The sequence below is a fragment of the Protopterus annectens genome, chromosome 2.part0 (genome assembly GCF_019279795.1).
Source record: "Protopterus annectens isolate FY-2018-M chromosome 2.part0, PAN1.0, whole genome shotgun sequence".
NCBI lineage: Eukaryota > Metazoa > Chordata > Ceratodontiformes > Protopteridae > Protopterus > Protopterus annectens.
In genome coordinates, this window is record NC_056728.1 from 963,474,070 (window position 1) to 963,493,145 (window position 19,076).

The 19,076-nt window shown below is 40.7% G+C and overlaps 1 protein-coding gene across 1 annotated transcript in view; it reads right to left on the reverse strand.

The window, feature by feature from the left end:
* Nucleotides 1-369: 369 nt before the first annotated feature.
* The window catches only part of LOC122793324 (histone H3-like centromeric protein A), a 94,622-nt gene continuing 75,915 nt past the window's right edge, over nucleotides 370-19,076 (reverse strand). The window contains exons 5-6 of the mRNA XM_044061220.1: nucleotides 17,430-17,501; nucleotides 370-1,165 (exon numbers count right to left, since the gene is read on the reverse strand). Of these exons, the coding sequence (XP_043917155.1) occupies nucleotides 1,043-1,165; nucleotides 17,430-17,501 (195 nt within the window). The 3' untranslated portion in view covers nucleotides 370-1,042. The remainder of the gene's footprint in view (nucleotides 1,166-17,429; nucleotides 17,502-19,076) is intronic.

Below are 19,076 nucleotides of genomic sequence, written 5' to 3' on the forward strand. Positions count from 1 at the left end.
GCCTGCACAGGGAGCGTATGCCTGACATACAACATTACAAGGATGGAAATGCTTTGGTGTACTGGCCACATGTTGGGCTATCCTTGGCAGGAGACCCCACATGATATTAGTGCTGCAACAGTGATAAAAAAGAAAATCAATTCTAATACCAAACATCCATTACAATGTGCAACAATCAACACTACATATAACAAGCAAAGGTGCATGGAAGTGGAAGTCAACTGACTAAAAGGGCACACTTTACCCATTTTTGCTACCTTTTTGAAGTATTAGGAAACACTATGCCAAATGCCTAAAATATTAACTTCGGGAGTTACATGTTTTCAGTAAGGGAAGAATTCAACACTCAGACAATTTACAAAACAATTATACCAATCATTTTTTTAATAACAGTTTAGACCATATAAAAATTATTACCATGTTCCAATGGCAAATCATACAATAATTAGTCAAGTATAGTAAAGCACAAAGCATGACTCAAGCTATATATAAACACACATGTATATATATATATATATATATATATATATATATATATATATATATATATATATATATAGCAAGTGTCCTATAATATTTGCTGATAATAAAATAAACACAATATTTTTCAAGTTAAATGAACAAGCTACATTTTTCTAGCTATATACCATATGAATTCTGCAGTTAGTGACTGTAGCCAGGTAGAAATACAGTTTCTAATTTTTTGATAGCCATTAAAATCTACTGATATTTATTAATCCAAAACAAAAAAAAAATCATGCAGCATATCAGAAGCTAAGGTGCACTGAGAAAGTAATGTGCACTTTCACTGTCTTATACTAAACAGTGCCACCTGCACTGGGTATTTTTTTCAGGATTTAAAATTCTTCAGTAATCAGCATGCAAACTATGAGATCTCTCCTTCAAAACGGAGGAATAACAACATTTTAAACAAAGACAATATATACAACTACAAAATACTATTCAAACCGCTGTTGTGACACTGCGGATCTAAAACTACAGGCATGAACATTTCAATAGCACAGTGGTTAAGCCCAAGTGTTCATTCTCTACCCCGAATCCTTCGGGCAAGCTGCATGTCCTTTGGGTACAGGGTAATCCTTCTGGCATGCCTACTACAATGATAGGCATCCTCAAAGAGGTGTACCATGTATGCTTCTGCAGCCTGTAACAAGAAAATTCATTATGAGGAAGAATTGCAAAACTTTTGTTATACAATACAGCGCAGCCTTTAAACACAATGCTTTGGCTACAGGGGCCATATCAGCACACAATTTAACCTTCTCATGTTTGGAAAATAAAAACATGAAATGGACTTTATCCACCCAACATAAAAATACAGTTTAAAAAGCAACACAATCACAAGGAAATCAACCCAAGAATAAACCATAAATTAAGTGAAACAGTACCTTGTTCAGTCTTCAAGTGTTTTAACTGATAACCTTTTTCCTCCCTGTGCTTCTGCAGTATAGTAGAAGCTTTCATTCTAGCTACAAATACTCACCCTCAATGGGAAAGTAGTAAACTTACTGAAAGAGTAGATATATGGGAAGTATCCTGCAATGGAACACACATCTGGCCAGTACATGAAAGCTTTTAGGTGCCTTCCACATGCACTGTACGTCCCAAGGAAGCTCAAGAGTATGCTGGCAAAAAAAGCACATGTACATATTCCAAAAGGTACAGCAGAGTAAGCTGAACTTACTATAACAGTAGATATTTGAAAGAGCACTGCTGCAAGTAGCCTTATATGGGTTATAGCCTGCCAAGGATATATCAGCCAACCAGCTTCCAAAGCTTCAGGGCACCTTCCAGTCACCCAAACTGTAATGCAACTGGAGTTGAGCTCACTAAAAGACAAGATTGGGAGTGAAGCCCTTCAGAATTTTATTGCTACTGAATAGCACAGCGACAGTCAGCTTCTTCTTTCCGTTTGGGGGGAGGATTTTCAGTTTCTTAAATGTATTGTAGTTTTATTACTTTCCTCCTCAGGAAAAGTTATTTTACAACTAGGAGTGTTATGCTTTAAACAATATTACAGTCTCGAGACATTCCATTAAACAGGGCACTCATTTTTTTCTATCAGTTAAAAAATAGTGTAAACCAACTGAAAACAAAAAGAAAAGGGTAAGCAAACAGCTATTGCCACTACAGCAGGCTAGCAATTTGCCTGAGCTGCAAGTGGAAGACAGTGCTGTGGCCATTTGTTTTACCTCAAACCACATATTTTTACCCCAGATCCCCCTGGTGTAGCACCTACAGCCACTATGGACCAGAGGTTAGCCATGTCCTTTGCAGCTGTTTGAATACCCTTCAGTGTGCAAGAAAGCCACTCTTACAGTCATAGGACAGGGCACAGGGAAAGATTCCCCTGTTGTGTCAGAATGCTGTGTCCATCCCAGAGGAAGCAGCAGTTGTCATTAGTAACATAGCTGGCCCCATTTTTCCTGTCAAAAAGAAACAGAACACAAAGCATGTACTGACTCCTCCTCAAATTTCTTTGGATAGGAGTAATATACTGGGTCTAGCTTTTCAAGAACATTTTCAGGCCAAAAATGTTATATCACCTGGATGAGCTTGTTCAAATGACTTTAAAACAAAATTTTCTAACACGAGATCAAGGAAGACTCACCCATTTTCCAGGTTTACAGATATGCAATAAATACCCATTTCAAAAATGTTTTCTTGAAACAAGGAAGAAAGGGGAACCTAATACAGAGAGGGAGATATGACTGAAAGACAAATTTTAATACTGGAATTCACACATATACTGGAGAACCAGAGAGGCTTCTGCCTTGGATGAATCCTAGCTCCTTTTACGGGACCGACTAGGAAAATCTCTTCCATTTGGCTAAACTGGATTTCCTAGTAGTAGCTTTTCTAGCCTCCTTTAATAACGGTTACACATCCTCAGAAAAAGGTGCATAAATATGGATTAAAATTCTAATCCTCCAAGCAATGAAGACTATTCTCCATGTTTGGTGGATCAGTGATCCCTTGTCCTGTGAAGTAAATCCATACAGTGGGGAAGACTGTGGTACTTGCCTTTGGCCATTTTCATGAGATGGGAGAACCACTGCTTTCTGGGTCAAAAGAGAGTAACTAAATTTTTGGAGAGTCCTTTTGGATCTTTAAAAGAACTCTCATTATCAGAGAAAATATGGGAAAGGCATATAGGAACATTTCCTTGCATGGATGGGAAAGATATCTGGATTCCATGTCTTCCAACAAGAGTTCTTAGAGCAAAATTTGTATAAGTGTCATAAAGCTGTGCAGTTGACTCCAATGTCATGTTTTGGTATGTAACGTACATATTTTATTCTAGTTCCTTCTGGACACTGGAAACAGCTGACAGAATCCCAAGCTGACCTCCGGTAGCCTAAGGCAGTACACCTTTAAAAATGGTGGCTTCAAAGTAAGCACATGCTCTAGAAAAAGTGTACTCACACTATGATGTTTGGCAAGTGCATGAAAGGTAAACCATTTATAAACGACTGCAATGTCATCCAAGGGTAAAACTTGTAAAAAGATATTGAATGTGGACTGAGCTCTTATAGAGTGCACTTTCGATTTAGTGGTCAAGAGTTTCCCAGAAAAAAATGCAGCAATAAGCAATACAGTAAGACAACTATTTAGAATGGGTAGCCTTGGATATTCCCTGCTCTTTCCTGGCAGAAGAGAAGAATACAAGTAACCGTTTGCTCTTCTCGATTTCCTTGGTGCAATGTAGATAAAATTTAAGTTGCTTATGCAAATCTAAATGGTGTAACAGATATTCATCTTTGGTCAAATAATTTGGAAAGAATACTGGTAAATTAATTGACAAATTCAAATTGGTCTAATGACAAAGGATGCATTCATTCTAAGTACAACTCTGGAAGAAAAACAGACAAAGGAATTTGGATGATAAAAAAAAAATAAAAAGATTTTTAATCTTTTGGAGCTGCCATAGAAGTGCTGCTGTCATGAGACTACTCGGGAATTCTACGATTAAGGGCTGAAATTTTGCATTGCTTTTATACATTTGTTTTGTTTTACATCAGGTGTATCAATTTTTTTGTATGCTTGAGAATTAAAAGTATTTACAGCAAGTTAGGGAATACTTTTTTTCTGTATTCTGCTTTAACGGCAAAGACATTATGACTAGGTGACCTATGGGAAGAGCCGAGTAGCAGCATTTATTATAGAACCTTAGTGGAAAAGGTTTTAATCTTCTGGAGCTGCAGTGGCTCTCTCCATTTGTACATCTGACTTCAGAAGTTCCTGCCGGTCTCAACTTGCCTGCTCATAATAGTGAGCACTATACGTTTAAACTAGGAAGGCCTTCTCCCTTAGACTGTAGTTACTCTCTTTTTCATATATTCCCACTGTTTAAGGCACACTACAATGTATGGCACTAATCCATTTCCTTTCATCCTAGTTTTGAAATCACAAACATTTGGGCTAGCTTACCAATAACTAGTAGTCTACAAACCAAATCTCAGACATCACTTTGGGAAAAAAGCTTCTGTTTTGCTAGTGATGACAGAAATGGGCACAGGGACATTATTCTCTAGCCCTTCTACAGACTATTAATCACCTGTACGCCTGAAAACTGCTTCTTAGGAAATAATGCTTTGCTCCTAGTGAGAAAAGCACAGTGACCTAGACACATGATGGTCTCTGACTGGGCAGCATGTATTGGACTTTCCCGACTGGTCTAATTTTGGACCTCTGTGCATTTTATTTCTCACACTGGGCTGCTGTATGTGCTATCCAAGGCCTCTATCAGGAGAAAGCTGCAACAAGCCTGTACACCCACAGAACATTTGGGAGAAGACTGTCATCTACTTCTTAAGAAGCAGGTTAGGATTAGTGCTACGGTTTTGTTTCTAGTGAAAGAAGGACCAAAGGGACATTATTTCTAGAAGAGTGTAGCTGTGGTGAGACCAGCACTAGTAGTAAAGTCAGGTGGTAGACAAAAGGCAAATCACTACAATATCATTCCTGGCTAATCTAGAATGGATAGAATAGTGGGTTTTACCTTCTGGTGTTAGAAGGTTGCTCTCTCAGTCTAGCTGTGGACATTACTAAGACTATTTTCAAGTGTCTTGCCATTGGTTGGTGTGCTGTGTTAAACCTTTTGTTGCTTATGTAAGGTGCTGATCGAGCAGCACGCTGCACTGCCCAAATGAAGGCATTTGCTGTCTTGGCTTTCGCTATACAAGCATATTTTCCAAATCATACTGTACTTTATCAGGAGTTTTACAAAGAGGCACTTGTTTGGGCTAGGTGGCAAGCTGCCCTGTTTGTACAGACGTGGACTACATTAACTCAAAACCTCATAGGGTCAACTTCCCCTACAGTCCACAGTAGTAAACATCTGTAACTATGGATTTGCCCTTCCCAGCCACCTTTGTAGACAGCCTAGGTGAAATGGGCATCTTGAGACAATGTAACAATTGTCTCAAAACTTTTCCCTACAAGTTTCAGGTGTTGCGTTAAAAGATTCTAACAAACAATTCTTTACAGCATTATATAGTTAAAACAGTCAACGTCAGATAATGTGAAAAGTACATTTACAGCTTTACCATGGAGTAAGGGGGTCGGAAACGGTACCCAGACCCTTTGGTCAACAATATACTGTCTACATACCCACTCAAACATATGAATGAAGCTATCAAAATTATCCCCCTCTGTAAACGGTGGAAGAAATTTACTGACCTTTTGTGCTTCTGGGGTCCGGTTACTCCCTTCCCCATTACCTCCATGATTCTGGCGAAAAGTGAGCATCTCTTTTTAATTCTGCCTCTCCTTCTCCTCAGCTTCCAGGCATAGCAGTTTCTCATTCTCTAGACATCTCAGTCTCTCTGCTGCTTCTATTTCCAAATGCTTGGCGTCCAACTCAAGTCACTTTAGCTTCAGATTGATTTTTAAGTCCTCTGTAGAAAGGTTGAGCTGCCCATTCTCTGAGTGTTGTATATCTTCACGGCCAGTCTGATCATGTTCCTGGTTGTTATGCTCAGGTGCAGCTGTGACCAAAGCTGCAATCATGTCTGCCTTAGTCAGGCTTCCATGCACCAGTCCTTTAGCCTGGCACATCTCAGCCAACTGGCTCCTTGTCAGCTTAACATATTCCTCTGCTGATATGCTTGCCTGCTCTCCCTGACTAACTAAGCTAACAAAAGAAATAAAACAATTGTGATCTGAACTCTGAATGTTCACTGCATGGCTGAATTAGAGTACATAAACACCTTCAGTGATCACTGTACACAAGCTACAGGAATTCACTATCCACACCCCTACAAGCCAATTAATATGTGATGTGGCTAACTCGCACTATCAACCAACTAATATATGATGTGGATATCCCACCACTGCCAAACAAGTACGTGATGCCCATGCACTGGCCCAGTAATCAAGGAGCCTCAATACTCACCACTAGCACCAGTGAGGGACATGCACATTGGAAAGGATAACAAGTACACATACGGTAAAGTACAATTTCCCTTAAGAGCGCACAGAGATCACAGTCAGTCTGGGGCTGGTTTCTCCCTTTCTCTAAAGATCCTTAATAAGACTCTCCACTGGCTTTCTGTAGTACTACAAGCCAATTAATATGTGATGTGGCTAACTCGCGCTATCAACCAATTAATATCTGATGTGGATATCCCACCACTGCCAAGTATTAGACACCCATGTACTGGCCTAGTGGTCAAGCTAAAACCTCCAGCACCCTCTCTGTCCAAACAGTGCTTCATGTCCTTGCCCAAGTAGCTGATACACACAAACTTTGTGCATTTATATATAACTCTTATCGCCGACACTCCTGGGGAAGGCTGGCACAGGTTCTCCAGCTATGCCCCCTCCTCTCCAGACTATAAGGTAGAAATCACTGACACCAACCACTAATATCAGCTACTATAAGGCTCTTCCCAAAGGGTGACCAATTTCACTGTGTAATATTGTTATCCAAATTGTATGTGCGACTCAGAGCTAAAGCTATTAGAGTGGCTTGTACAGTATCAACAAATGCATGCAATGTACTCCAAGAACATATATTACCTTTACACAAAACAGCCTCAGTTTAAAGGTTTAAAATATTTAATAATAATAAAAACACAAGACAGAGTTCATAGAGCACAGGAAAATGCTTTATAATTAAACTGCAGACTAGTCTGACAAATATAGAAAACAGCTACACTAACCTGGATATTTATATCCATCTCCAAGAGAAATCACTGTTCTAAATAAATATCTTACTTGCTTACAGAACAAGCAACTGCATGTTCTTCAGACAAACTCCAAAATGCTTAAATCTTTCTCTCAGAGAAAGTCTTAAATTGATAAACACCCAGTACTGCTGAGTCATTGCACCACTTCTTTAGTACCCAGGCTAACAAACTCAAAATTTACATTTCTTAGTAACCTGCATCTGGCCAGGAAGCCACAGCAATAAAATACATTATACATGTAAAAACTTAGCAGGTATCTTTTAAATCAAGACAATCAAAATAATTTCTTGCCCCAGACATTCTGTCTCCAAGCTTGAGATCAGTCATACAATGCTCGACTTATCAGCTTTCAACAAAATTCTATCTAGCTAGGCTGGCAACCTTCACATGCAGACAGTTGGGAGCAGCTGCATTACTTATCCAAACAATCAGCAGTAAAATTTTACTGCTTCATAATTATAGGTAAGGTGAAGCAAGCACTCTCTCTTTCATGTGGGGACAATAGGCAGTAGCTACTGTCCCCACATGAAAGAGAGAGTGCTTGCTTCACTTCAAGATTGAAGAAAAGCTGAACTCTCTTCGATTTTGACTCATGTACTTGGCCCACATTTTGTAGCGATTCTGAAAAGCAGTTCAAGATTGCAGTCTCTATGGCAGTTTGAGTTTCCAGTCTTCATATTGTTCAGATGACACAAGCAAAGTCTGTTATTCCAACAACCAGGTACTTAACAGCAGTATGTCCCTGGTTTTAGTCCTCTCTCTACACATTTTTAATTTTATTTCTAAACTTGTAAGCTAACATAGGTGTGCATGTGTATATACATTTATTTGTTTGGACACAGTATACCTTTTAATTGTCCCCAATTTTGGACAGCATCCTTGATTTTGTCGCTTTAGCTCTGTCCTTCAAAAATGTATTTATTTATTTTTACTTTACATTTGTTTACCGGGATAGTCCGACTGGATACATGTCCATTTGTAGCAGAGTCCCTGGGAGAAAAGCTCCAAAAAATACATTCAACAAACTGTTACATTTTTACAGTTTAAAACACAAAATAAACACAAATAAAAAGATCTGTACACAGATGTAAACAAAACAGATATACAGACAAATTACATTTTACTGCGATGGAAAATTTTAGACAGTCTTTTTAAAAATGATAGGGTACTGAATGCCTAGTAAGCTAACCTGGTAGTAGATCAAAGGAGATCATAGGATATATAAGTTAAGAAACAAAGTGTAGGCAGAAGTCCTCCATGTGCACACGAGTGATGGTTAGAGTTAGTCTGGATTAGGACAAGGACATAGCCATCATTTTTTTAAAGTACTGAATCAGACTTTTCTTGAACTGAGATAGAATTAGTTCAGATGTAAGATTAGCAGGAAGAGAATTACAAGTTTTGCCAAAAGAGTTAGCAAATAGAGATTCTCCAGCTGTGTTGTTGGATTTGAGAGTTTGAACGAGTAGTCTTTCAGATGAACAAAATGCACTAACGTTACTGTAGGGGGCAATGAGGTTTTTAAGTAGGGGTGTATTATCTGGTTGGTATAGGATCTTGTGTGCAACTATTATTTGGTTAACCTGAAGTAGGTTAGGCAGTTCAAGTCATCCTAGTAGATTTAGGTTAATACACTGATGAGTTCTGTAGGCTGCATCGGTAGCAAATCTAGCAATGTGATTGTAACTGCTAGAAAGTTTATTAACGTCAGTTTTGCTGAGGTTTGTAGGGGATTGTGATTTTCTTAGAGATTTTGTCCTGTTTAAGTAGAATCTTAGTTGTTTGTGTACATCCAATGAATGCAGAATCCGCTCATCCTTGTTCTGTGGATTTGGGAAAAAGGTTGGCAGATGAATGGTCTGATTAAGAGCCACACTAGATACCACTTTAGGCATAAAGGATGGATTGGTCCTGAGAGCCACCCTGTCTGGGTAAAAGATAATAAAAGGCTCCACTGCCATGAGAGCCTGTAGTTCTGAAATCCTTCTAGCTGAAGTGACGGCTAAAAGAAAAGCTGTCTTCCAAGAGAGAAATTTTATGTCTGCAGTAGCAGCTGGTTCAAAAGGAGGTAGGGTGAGTTTTTCCAACACAAAATTGAGGTCCCATGCAGGAGTTGGTGCTCTCCTGGGAGGTCTCAAATTTTTGGCCCCTCTGAGGTACTGCTTTAGCAGGGGATGAGAAAAGAGGGGAGGCTCTGTGTTGTAATGAGCTGAAATGGCAGAGGCATAGATTTTTATGGAAGAAAAGGAGAGGCCCTTGTGAAGCATCCCAGTTAAATATTGCAGAATCTGAGGAATATTGGGCATTGCTGTGCTTATTCCTTGTGCTTTGTTCCAGGCACAGAATCTTTTCCATTTATCTGCATAACATTTTCTAGTACTAGGCCTTTTAGCCTCCAAAATGACATCAATCACAGGTCTGCTGAGAGATGTAACTGGTAAAATTAGTTGATTAGCCATGCTGCAAGATTCAGAGTTTGGAGCTTGAGTGTGCAGAATTTGGTAGTTCTGCTGAGACAGTAGATAAGGTGCCTGAGGCAGGTACCACGGAGGAATGTGTGACATATTGCGTAGGAGCGGGTACTAGTGTTGGCGAGGCCAGTCTGGAGCAATCATAATCATTTTTGGTTTTTCCTGTCTGACTTAGTAAAACCGTGGAGAGCAGAGGCAGAAGGGGGAGGCATCGACTGACTTTCCAGCTGAAGGATACAGCATCCACTTTCCAAGCTTTTTTGTGATGATTTCTTGTGCAGAATTTGTCCAACTGATAGTTTTGGGGTGAGGCAAAAAAGATCCATGTCTGGGCTTCCCCAGTTGCGTGTCAACATGCTGAAGATTTGTGGATCCAGTTTCCATTCGTGTGGGTCCATAAGATTTCTGCTTAGTTCGTCTGCCAGAGTATTTTGCTTTCCTGGCAGGAACTGAGCTTGTAGATGTATTTGGTAAGTCAAGGCCGTGTTCCACAAAGCCATGGCTAGTCTGCAAAGGGGGTAGGAATGGGTAACCCCCCTGCTTGTTTATGTACCACATGACTGTGGTGTTGTCTGTCTTTATCAGTAGTTGTCCTGGATGAAGATAGTCCTTGAAGGCTGTCAGAGCATTCTGTACAGCTAGCATCTTTTTCTGGTTGATATGTAGGTGCATTTGATTTGGGCTCCATTGGCCCTGAATGCATCTCCCTGCCAGATGCGCCCCCCCCAAGCATAATCTGATGCGTCTGTAGTCAAGGTTTGGGTGGCAGTGGTGGGTGGAATGAATGACAGTCCGATGTTTTGGTGGCAGGCCTCTGCCCACCATAGGAACTCTTGCTGCAGGCAAGGAATGATGGGAATCATTGTTTCCAAGCTGTGACAATGTTGACTCCATAAGCTTTTTAGGTAGCATTGAAGTTTCCTCATATGCAGTCTTGCATATGGAATTATTAGAATGCAGGAAGTCATGAACCCCAAGGCCTGCAAAATTTGTCTTGCAGATAGCTGGGTTTTTGTGGCCACCTGTTCGAAGTAAGTCATCAATTGAATTTGTTTTTCTGGGGTGAGGTAAGTCATCTGGGCAGTTGTATTCAAGCTTGCACCCTGGAATGTAATTATTTGAGAGGGTACCAGTTGTGATTTCTTTTCGTTTATGGTGTACCTAGACAAGTTAGAAGCCTTTTTACAAATGCCAGATGCTTTAGAAGAGTGCTTTTGTGTTCTGCCTGAATTAGGCAATTGTCCAGGTAAGGATAAATTTGAATGTTTCCTTGTCTGCAAAATGCAATTACTGGCGCCAGTCATTTTGTGAAGACTCTGGGTGCAGTAGATAAGCCAAAGGGCAGTGCAGAAAACTGGTAATACAAACAGCCTGCATTGAAGCGAAGGTATCTTCTGCAAGATTCCCTGATTGGGATATGCAGGTAAACCTCTTAAGTCTAGAGTTACCAACCAGGCATCCTTGCCTAGCATAGGCAGTAACTGTTGTAGAGTCAGCATCTTGAATTTTGGAATGTCAAGAAATGTATTTAGAATGGATAAGTACCTGGGTACCAGGAAAAGTCTTGAATAAAAACCTTATCCCTTTTCTGGTACTGGTTGAAGAGCCCCCATATTCATGAGGGACATAACTTGTTTCTGGGCCTCTGCCCACTGATTTGGAGGCAGATCTGGCCATCCGTTTGAGATTGGCAATGTGTGGAAATGAAATATGTATCCCTGGGATATATTTAAAACCCACTTGTCCTGGGTAATTGGTTGCCAATTTTGTGCATGAAGTGCCAGTTTTCCCCCCAAAGGGGCTGCCAAAAGATATGTGCTTGGTGATTGCAGAGGAAAGTCATTGAGACTGTTTACTGTAGGAAAGTGCCTTGTTACTTGGAAGTGGAGGCACCCCATTGTTTTGTTCTGCAAGTTCCTTGTGATTGAAACCTGGAGCCTTTGGAGTGTATGGGGTTGACCTGAGAGGCTCTGGTGGGTACTGGAAAGGACATATTCTTAATAGGCCAGTGCCTACTTAACCTGGGCGGCTGCACTTGTAGGAAATCTTTTACAGTTTGCATAGATTTAGCTTCATCTTCCATCTTTTTCAAAACTTCTTCTGCCTTATTACCAAATACACTGTCCTGTTGTAAAGGAGCATCCAACAATTTTGCTTTAACATGATCAGGCAGATTTTGCTCCTTGAGCCAAGCATGCCTTCTAATCACAGATCCAGTTACAGCGGCCCTGCAAGTGGCCTCCAAGTAATCAAAACCACATTGCAAAGTATGCTTCCCAACTTGTTCAGCTGAATGCAATAAATCCTGCAACTCTATTTTCCACACTCAGAAATCAACATAATTTTCTGTTTAAGTAAGCCCATGACATGCTGCTGATATTTAAGCGTATGAAATTGACAGTTTAAAAGCCTGATTGCCAAGGTTGCAGATGTGTAAACTTTCTTACCCCATCTATCCAGCGCCCTGGAGTCTCTATAAGAAGGGGTAGAGATTTTTAGCAGTAGAAGCCTTAACGCCCTTGGGATGCTGAGAAATGGTTTCAGGGTCAGCAGTAGGGCTTTTAAAAAGGAATTTGTGGGAGTCAGGAACCCTTACTAGGAGCCGGAGGAAGGGAATCAGGAGCCATGCTGGATTCTGAGAAAACATAATCAACAATGTCTAGAAGAGGAGGTATAGCCAAAGGCCTATGCTGAGGAAGAAGAAAATCCCTAAGCCTCTTTTTAGATTCTGAGAAATCCTGACTCTCCCAGTGAAAGTGTTCCCTTAAGGTATGCAAAGTTTCTCCAAAAGAAAAATCCTCAGGAAGAGAAGCAGAAGGGATGGAATCTTCTGCATCAGAGTCCTCATAAGGTGGAATAGATAATTCCTGATCAGAAGAGGAATCAGAATAAATAGAAACCTGATCTGATGATTCAAAGTCAGTGCCTTGGCCTAGGCCTTTTAGCAGGAGGGGGGTGGGACCCCCTGATCAAGGTAATTAAATCTTCAGCAATTTTGATCATTTGTTTTTTAGGCATAGGGGCCTGTGGACGTGGCCCAAGCATCAGTTTAGACACAGAAGTTGATTTTGGCCTAGGTTTTGAAGACAGCATTGGTTTAATATACAAATCTTTAGGCCTGAAAACACCCTCAGAAGCTAGTGCCTGCTCAGCGGCTCTGGACCCATCTAAGGTAGAGACATCTGCGGGTTCAATACTTAGTGTCTTGTGCCATACCGGACTCCAAATGGGTCTCAGTAGAGGCCTGAAAATCAAAAGTAGCAGATATCACGGGCTGCGAAAGCGCCTCACTGAGTACCGGTGACTGGCTTAGGAGAAGCTTCGTCGGTTTTGGACCTCGACGGTCTTTTTCTTTGCGTTTTTTTGTGTATTCCGGTAGTCGGATTGCTAACCAGCGACATTTCTGGATAGTTAAAAGTTCAGCCAACATATTTTGATGCAAAAATATACCAACGCTTAATAGTGCATTGATTAAATTTAGCACAAAACCGACAGCAAGGCACGATTTAGCACAAAACTGACAGCATGGCACATTGTGGTCAGGGCCTAGGCAAGGAATACAGTACAAATGAAAATCCTTATGAGGTATTTGCTTCCCACAAGTAAAACAATTAACTTTTACTGACATCAGTAAGGAGCAAGAAAAAGTTTTCCCAACAGGATACTTAGCTTTTGGTTGAAGACTTCAGTTCTGAAACTTGAAAACGAAAATTTCAGCAGTCGGCCGACCGGCACTTGTGAACTGCTTCTGCTTCGGGCACTGCGCGGCAAGAAAGACTGATGAAAATGAAGTTGGCTGCATGTTTTATACCCCTGACGACCTGACATCATGGAAGACGGGACAGCAACCGACGCAAGACCCAAGACTTTGTTAATCAGGCTGACTGAGGGCAACCTGCCAGCAGATTACCCAAATGTAATGATTGCAACAGTGAAACACGAAGAACATCTGTAGCTAACCATGGCAAATGAGATCTGAGGGTTTGAAGGTAGAGAGGGATTATGGGAGTGAGAGGAACTCAAGCCTAGAATCTGCACTGTAAAGTTGTTGGATCAGATCCAAGACTCAGACATGAACAACAATGAAATGGATAACATCAGATTAATACAGTATATAATTAAAATCTGCATGGCATGAATAATTAATTATTGTTAGATAGGCAACCAAATCAAGGAAATTTTGAATTTTGTAAGGAATATTTGCATAAATATTTCTACACTCAAGTCTTGAAGAAAAGTTCCCATTGACAAAACGTGGAGGTTATTGGGAGCATGTTTTAAGAAAATGCACTGAATCGCATCAATACAAAAATTAAACAAAGTTATGTACTTACTATAATGCTTGTATTCTTTTTAATAACCTCTAGGTTACCCGATCTGACCTTGGCACTTTTTAGAAGCTTGGATACATGGCTCTAGCTCTTCCCCCTACCCATAATTCCCCACAATTCCTCTGAGTTTACCTGCATATAGTTTGAATACATCATTCCATAACGGTAACCTATGCAAGCTTGCTTGAAGCAATAGTGGATAATGATGAAACAGTGACAGATGGCCCGGAAAGGATCTGTCCAGATACAAGGCCCCGGCTTAGGTCTAACTGCTTGATCAAGATCTAAAAGACAATTCAGGTTGAGGGACGTTAGAAGGGATGTTGAATCAGATGAAAACAAGACACCACAGATCTAGTGCTATGGTAAGTACATAACTTTCATATCCAATGTTGTCTGTTTTTTTGTCCATTTCAACCTTTGGGTCACATTTCTAGGCTACCAAAAACATCTGTATGGAATCAAGGAAGGAAATTCTTGAGAATGGCAAAACCAAAAGATACATGGCCTCCTGACTGTACATCCAGCATGTAGTGTGATACAAAGGTGTGGACAGTAGACAAAGTCGCTGCAGCACAAATCTCATCAATCTGTAACCTACCCAACAGGGCAGTAGAGGTAGCTACAGCCCTGGCAGAGTGTGCCTTTGGTTTACCTGGTTACGTTAACGCCATCTGAATGTAGACAACTGTTTTACAGTAGGAAATCCCCCTGCACAGGGTTACTTTAGATACTCTTTGCCCAAAGCTGGATTTAGAAAAGGGAATGGAAAGCTGATCAGGTTACCTGAAATCCTGTCTGTGTAAATAGAAACAGAATTGTCGAAGAACATCTAGTAAATGCAGAATATACTCTCTGTTGGAATACTTTTGGAAAATACTGGTAGAATGATAGTTGCAGTTTACTTCAGTGAAGACTTTTGGGATAAATTGTGGATTTGCTCTCAAAGAAACCCAGGCTTTATGGAAGAACAGATAAGGGAGTTTACAAGACAAGGCTTGCAATTCTGACATCCTTCTTGCCAACACAAAAGCCACCATGAAAACAGACTTCCATGACAAAAACATTAAATCTACTGAAGATGCCATCTCGAGTGAATCTCTGTCACAGCCTGAAGCATGACAGTGATACCCTATGAAGGGACCAGGTCTCTCTCTGACTGGAGGTCTTGACAGAAAAGTTCTTTTTAAACAAGCCTTCTAAATGTTTAATAAAGCAATAGACATTTGGTTTTGCCTCGTGAAAATTGGAAATAGCTGATAAATGTACCTTGACAGTAGAGAAGCTAGACCTCTTGTGAAACAACTCTACTCCATGACCATTTTGGATACCAGCAGGGATTCAACTTTGGGCACATCCTTGGAGGCAATGCAGACCTCTGCTATGGACATTCAGTGTGAACCATGGCTGTCCCAACCTCATCTCTGCACCAGCATCGGTCCAGTTTTCTCCAGCACAACACCATCAGACAATCAGTCTCCACCATCTGCTCTTCTCTGTGCACCTCCCACACACAGGCCTGAACAGCCACGACAAGACCAACCATCTCAGCCACTCCAAGATACTCCACGCAAGTCCAATAGCCCACTCAGCACCAAGGCTGCATCAGCACTACAGATCTGGCCACAAAACAGACTCCAAAGGAAAAACAGAGACATAATGACACATACTCCTGCATGAAAACATGAAAAATGAAAACAGGAGCCGAACAGGCCACAGCCACGTAAGGCACTGCCATCTTGCGAAATTAAATGGGATTGTGCTCAGGTTTCTGAGATAGAAAAGGTGTTATGGGCTCCTGCAGATGGTTTCTCCCAAATCATCTGCTGTCCTTCCTATTTTGTCTGTTTTGTTTGGATGCCTTTTCTAAATTTTTTTTAAGGGTTCTGACTCTCAGCCCCTTACCCCCCAAGGAACCTGACAGGTTTTATAAAGTACCTGAGGACTGTAAATTTCTGTACAAATGCCTTTTCTGCTAAACCCTCGATAGTCTGCGGTTTCTAACAAGTCAGATTAATTGCTTCCTAAGTTACTGCCTTCTGATAAAGATAGCAGAACCATGGAAAGGTTGGGTAACAAGGCTGATACCTTAGCCTTTTAGGGCAGTCAGTTATCAGACCTATATGTCTAGGTACATGTTGGCTCTTTTTTTCTTAGGCCAGTCAGGTAATTTCTGCTCTACCAGACTCTAAAGGGAAAACTTCTGCTCTTTCCCTGTTAGGGACTTCCTTCCAAGTAGCTAGTCATTAAATCAAGTGTAGTTATGATGCACAAGATGCTTTTTCTAGGGCAGTTGCTTTTGGGTTGGTTTTGAGGGGATATTCTTGGCTTTGGCTTCAACTTTTGCCTGATGATATTAAGGCTAAGGGGATGGATGTTACTCTGGACAATAAAGACCTGCTGCAGCTGCTTTGTTAAAGTCCCTTCAGGATATGGGCAAGACTTTATAGGAACTTAAAGCAGGTGTTTGTTTCTCCTGCACCCAAGTTTCAGAGAAATTACCCCAATAAGCCATCCTTTGTTCATAGGCAATCTCACCCTCCCCCAAGGGTAAAAAGGTGGAAAGTGGGCTTCTCCTGCTAAGGCTACTCAGAATTCCGTGCCCCAGAAGTCTCCTTTTCCTGATAAACCAGGTGCTATTAAACTCTTCCTAGCCACTTTCTCTTCATCTTTCTTTCTCTCTCCCTGTTTGACTAAAGATCACTCGGGACTCCTGGATGCTGTCCATAATCCACCAGGGGTATTTCATGGTCTGGAAAGCTCTTCTCCCTTTTATGGGAATTCCTCAGTGCTCTTACCAACAAGTGCCCTTTTTTCTAAGAGTGCTTCGAGATCTCCTGATTCAGGGCACTATTCAAGAGGTCCCGGTTTCCCAAACGGGGAGTGGTGGTTGTTCCAGAATAAAGGAAAGAGGGGATTTTAAAATCAGTTCTAGACCTCACTCATCTAAAAACATTTTTGAAGGTTCCCTCTTTTCAAATTTCGTTCTTTCAGATTTTGTGCCCTCTTTTGCTTTCAGGCTTATATGGTGTCTCTGGACCTCTAAGATACTTCTCTGCATATCCCAATTCATTCAGTTCTCTGCTTTGCTGTTTGGCCTTTCTACTGCCTCAAGGGTATACACCAAATGCCTAGCACCTGTGATTGCTTTTTGCAGGCCAAAGAGGCTCCAAATCTTCCCCTGCTTGGATGACCTCATGCTGCAGGCATCCTCTACAGAGACCTTACTGCAAGATCTCCTTTATGCAGTTTCGCCTTCTACAAAGCCTGGGGTTCACTATACATTTCAAAAAGTCCTTTCTAACTCCTTCTCAGGATCACGTCTTTCGGAGGTGCAGGGTTCATTCGGTGCCTATACTGACATCCCAGCCCTTTATTCAAAATGTACAGGACATGCACATTTATATTCTTACCTCTTGCAGTGCCAGCAGGGCATTTGCCTGCCAGTAGCAGTCTCGCTTGTACTTCTGGCATACCTCACGCACCTACATGGAAAATAATGGGGATAGTGAATTTCTAAATTTGATGCTAGAGAAGCTGTATACAAAGCATTAGACACAAATAGACTTAAATACAGTGCATAGATCTTTCCTCAATAAAACTGCTATAAAGCTCAATGGATTTTACACAAACATCTTGACTCTGTTTACTCATATAGCATAGAAGAGTTGTGATAGAGAGATTTCCAAAACATGGCCAATTTCGTTGAAATTCATAGGTATTGGATAAACCATACAATAAGTACTCCTGTCAGGTCTTTTCAGCCACTTAAGGACATTCCTAAAGGGCATGTGACTGCACTTTCACTGTATGCCCATTAGGGGAAGGAGTGGCATACCAAACACTGTTCTTGTTTTGATGTGAAGTACTTTAATATGACTTATTCCAAAAAATACTCTTGGATAAGACTGAAGGAAATTTGAAATCCTTAAACTTCAGCTATAGTACACTTCTGTGACACTAAAAGCTACTAGAATCTAAGTAAGGCAACAAAATCCAAAACAAAAGTTTTGTACTTAACATAATCATCCTTACTGACCCTTTCCATCCACTTCAAATGTTGGGCTATCTGCCCCCACTGTGGATCCAAGCTGGCAACATTTCCACTCAGATGATTCTAGATCTTTCAACCTTTTCCCCTCTCCCATAATGCAGTGTATCCTCCCGTCCCTTAAATCAAGTTCCCCCACAAGATAACATTTTATTGAGGAGGCATCGAGAAAGACATTGTGCTTAAGTATATCCAGGAAGGATGGGGGAGACGTTGTCAAGATGGAGGGAGATGGACAATAAACATCCATCATTAAGGAAAGTACTTGCCTTTGGTATTCTGCACTGTTCTTTCCATCAGTCTTGACTGTTGGGACAGATGCCCCATCTACTTTCTTCCTGGGTGGCATCAAGACAGGTTACTCCTGATGGTGGGAGAACCAAAGGAATCTCTAGACCTCAATATGAGATACAGCTTATATAGTGTTTGATAATGGTATTGCTGACCATGTTGCTGCAGCACAAATGTTATCTAGAGAGGAGTTCTTGAAAAAGGCCACAGACGTTGAGAGTGATCTTCAGGAAAGTACTTTTGGCTTTGGACCTAGCTGTTGGTTATGCATAACAGGAATGTGAGACTGTCTGAAACCCATCTAGAGAACTATCACTTTGGGAAAATTTAGTTTACTGCCTTGCTGGAAAAAAAGACACAAAAGATTGTTGTTTTTGTATGGTTTTGTCCAAGGACTTGCTGCTCTCTGCCTGACTATTGCTGACCTCTACATTTGATTTTGAATTGAAGTTATTCACTTAAGGTTTGGCTGTTTTTTTTTTTTTTTTTTTATCTTTTTCTTACATTGCATTTTGTTTCGTTTTAATTTTTTTGTTGGCTAGAGTCAGATAGAAAATAATTATGTTACAGACAGTGAATAAAATCCAGCTAATTAATTAGTGTGAGAAGCTGAAAATAGCATTCCAGATTTAGCTACAAATATTTAGTGACATCTTTATTTCGCTGTAGTGCTTGTTTGACTTGTTGTTCTCTGCCTGCATTTGACTTTTTCCACTCA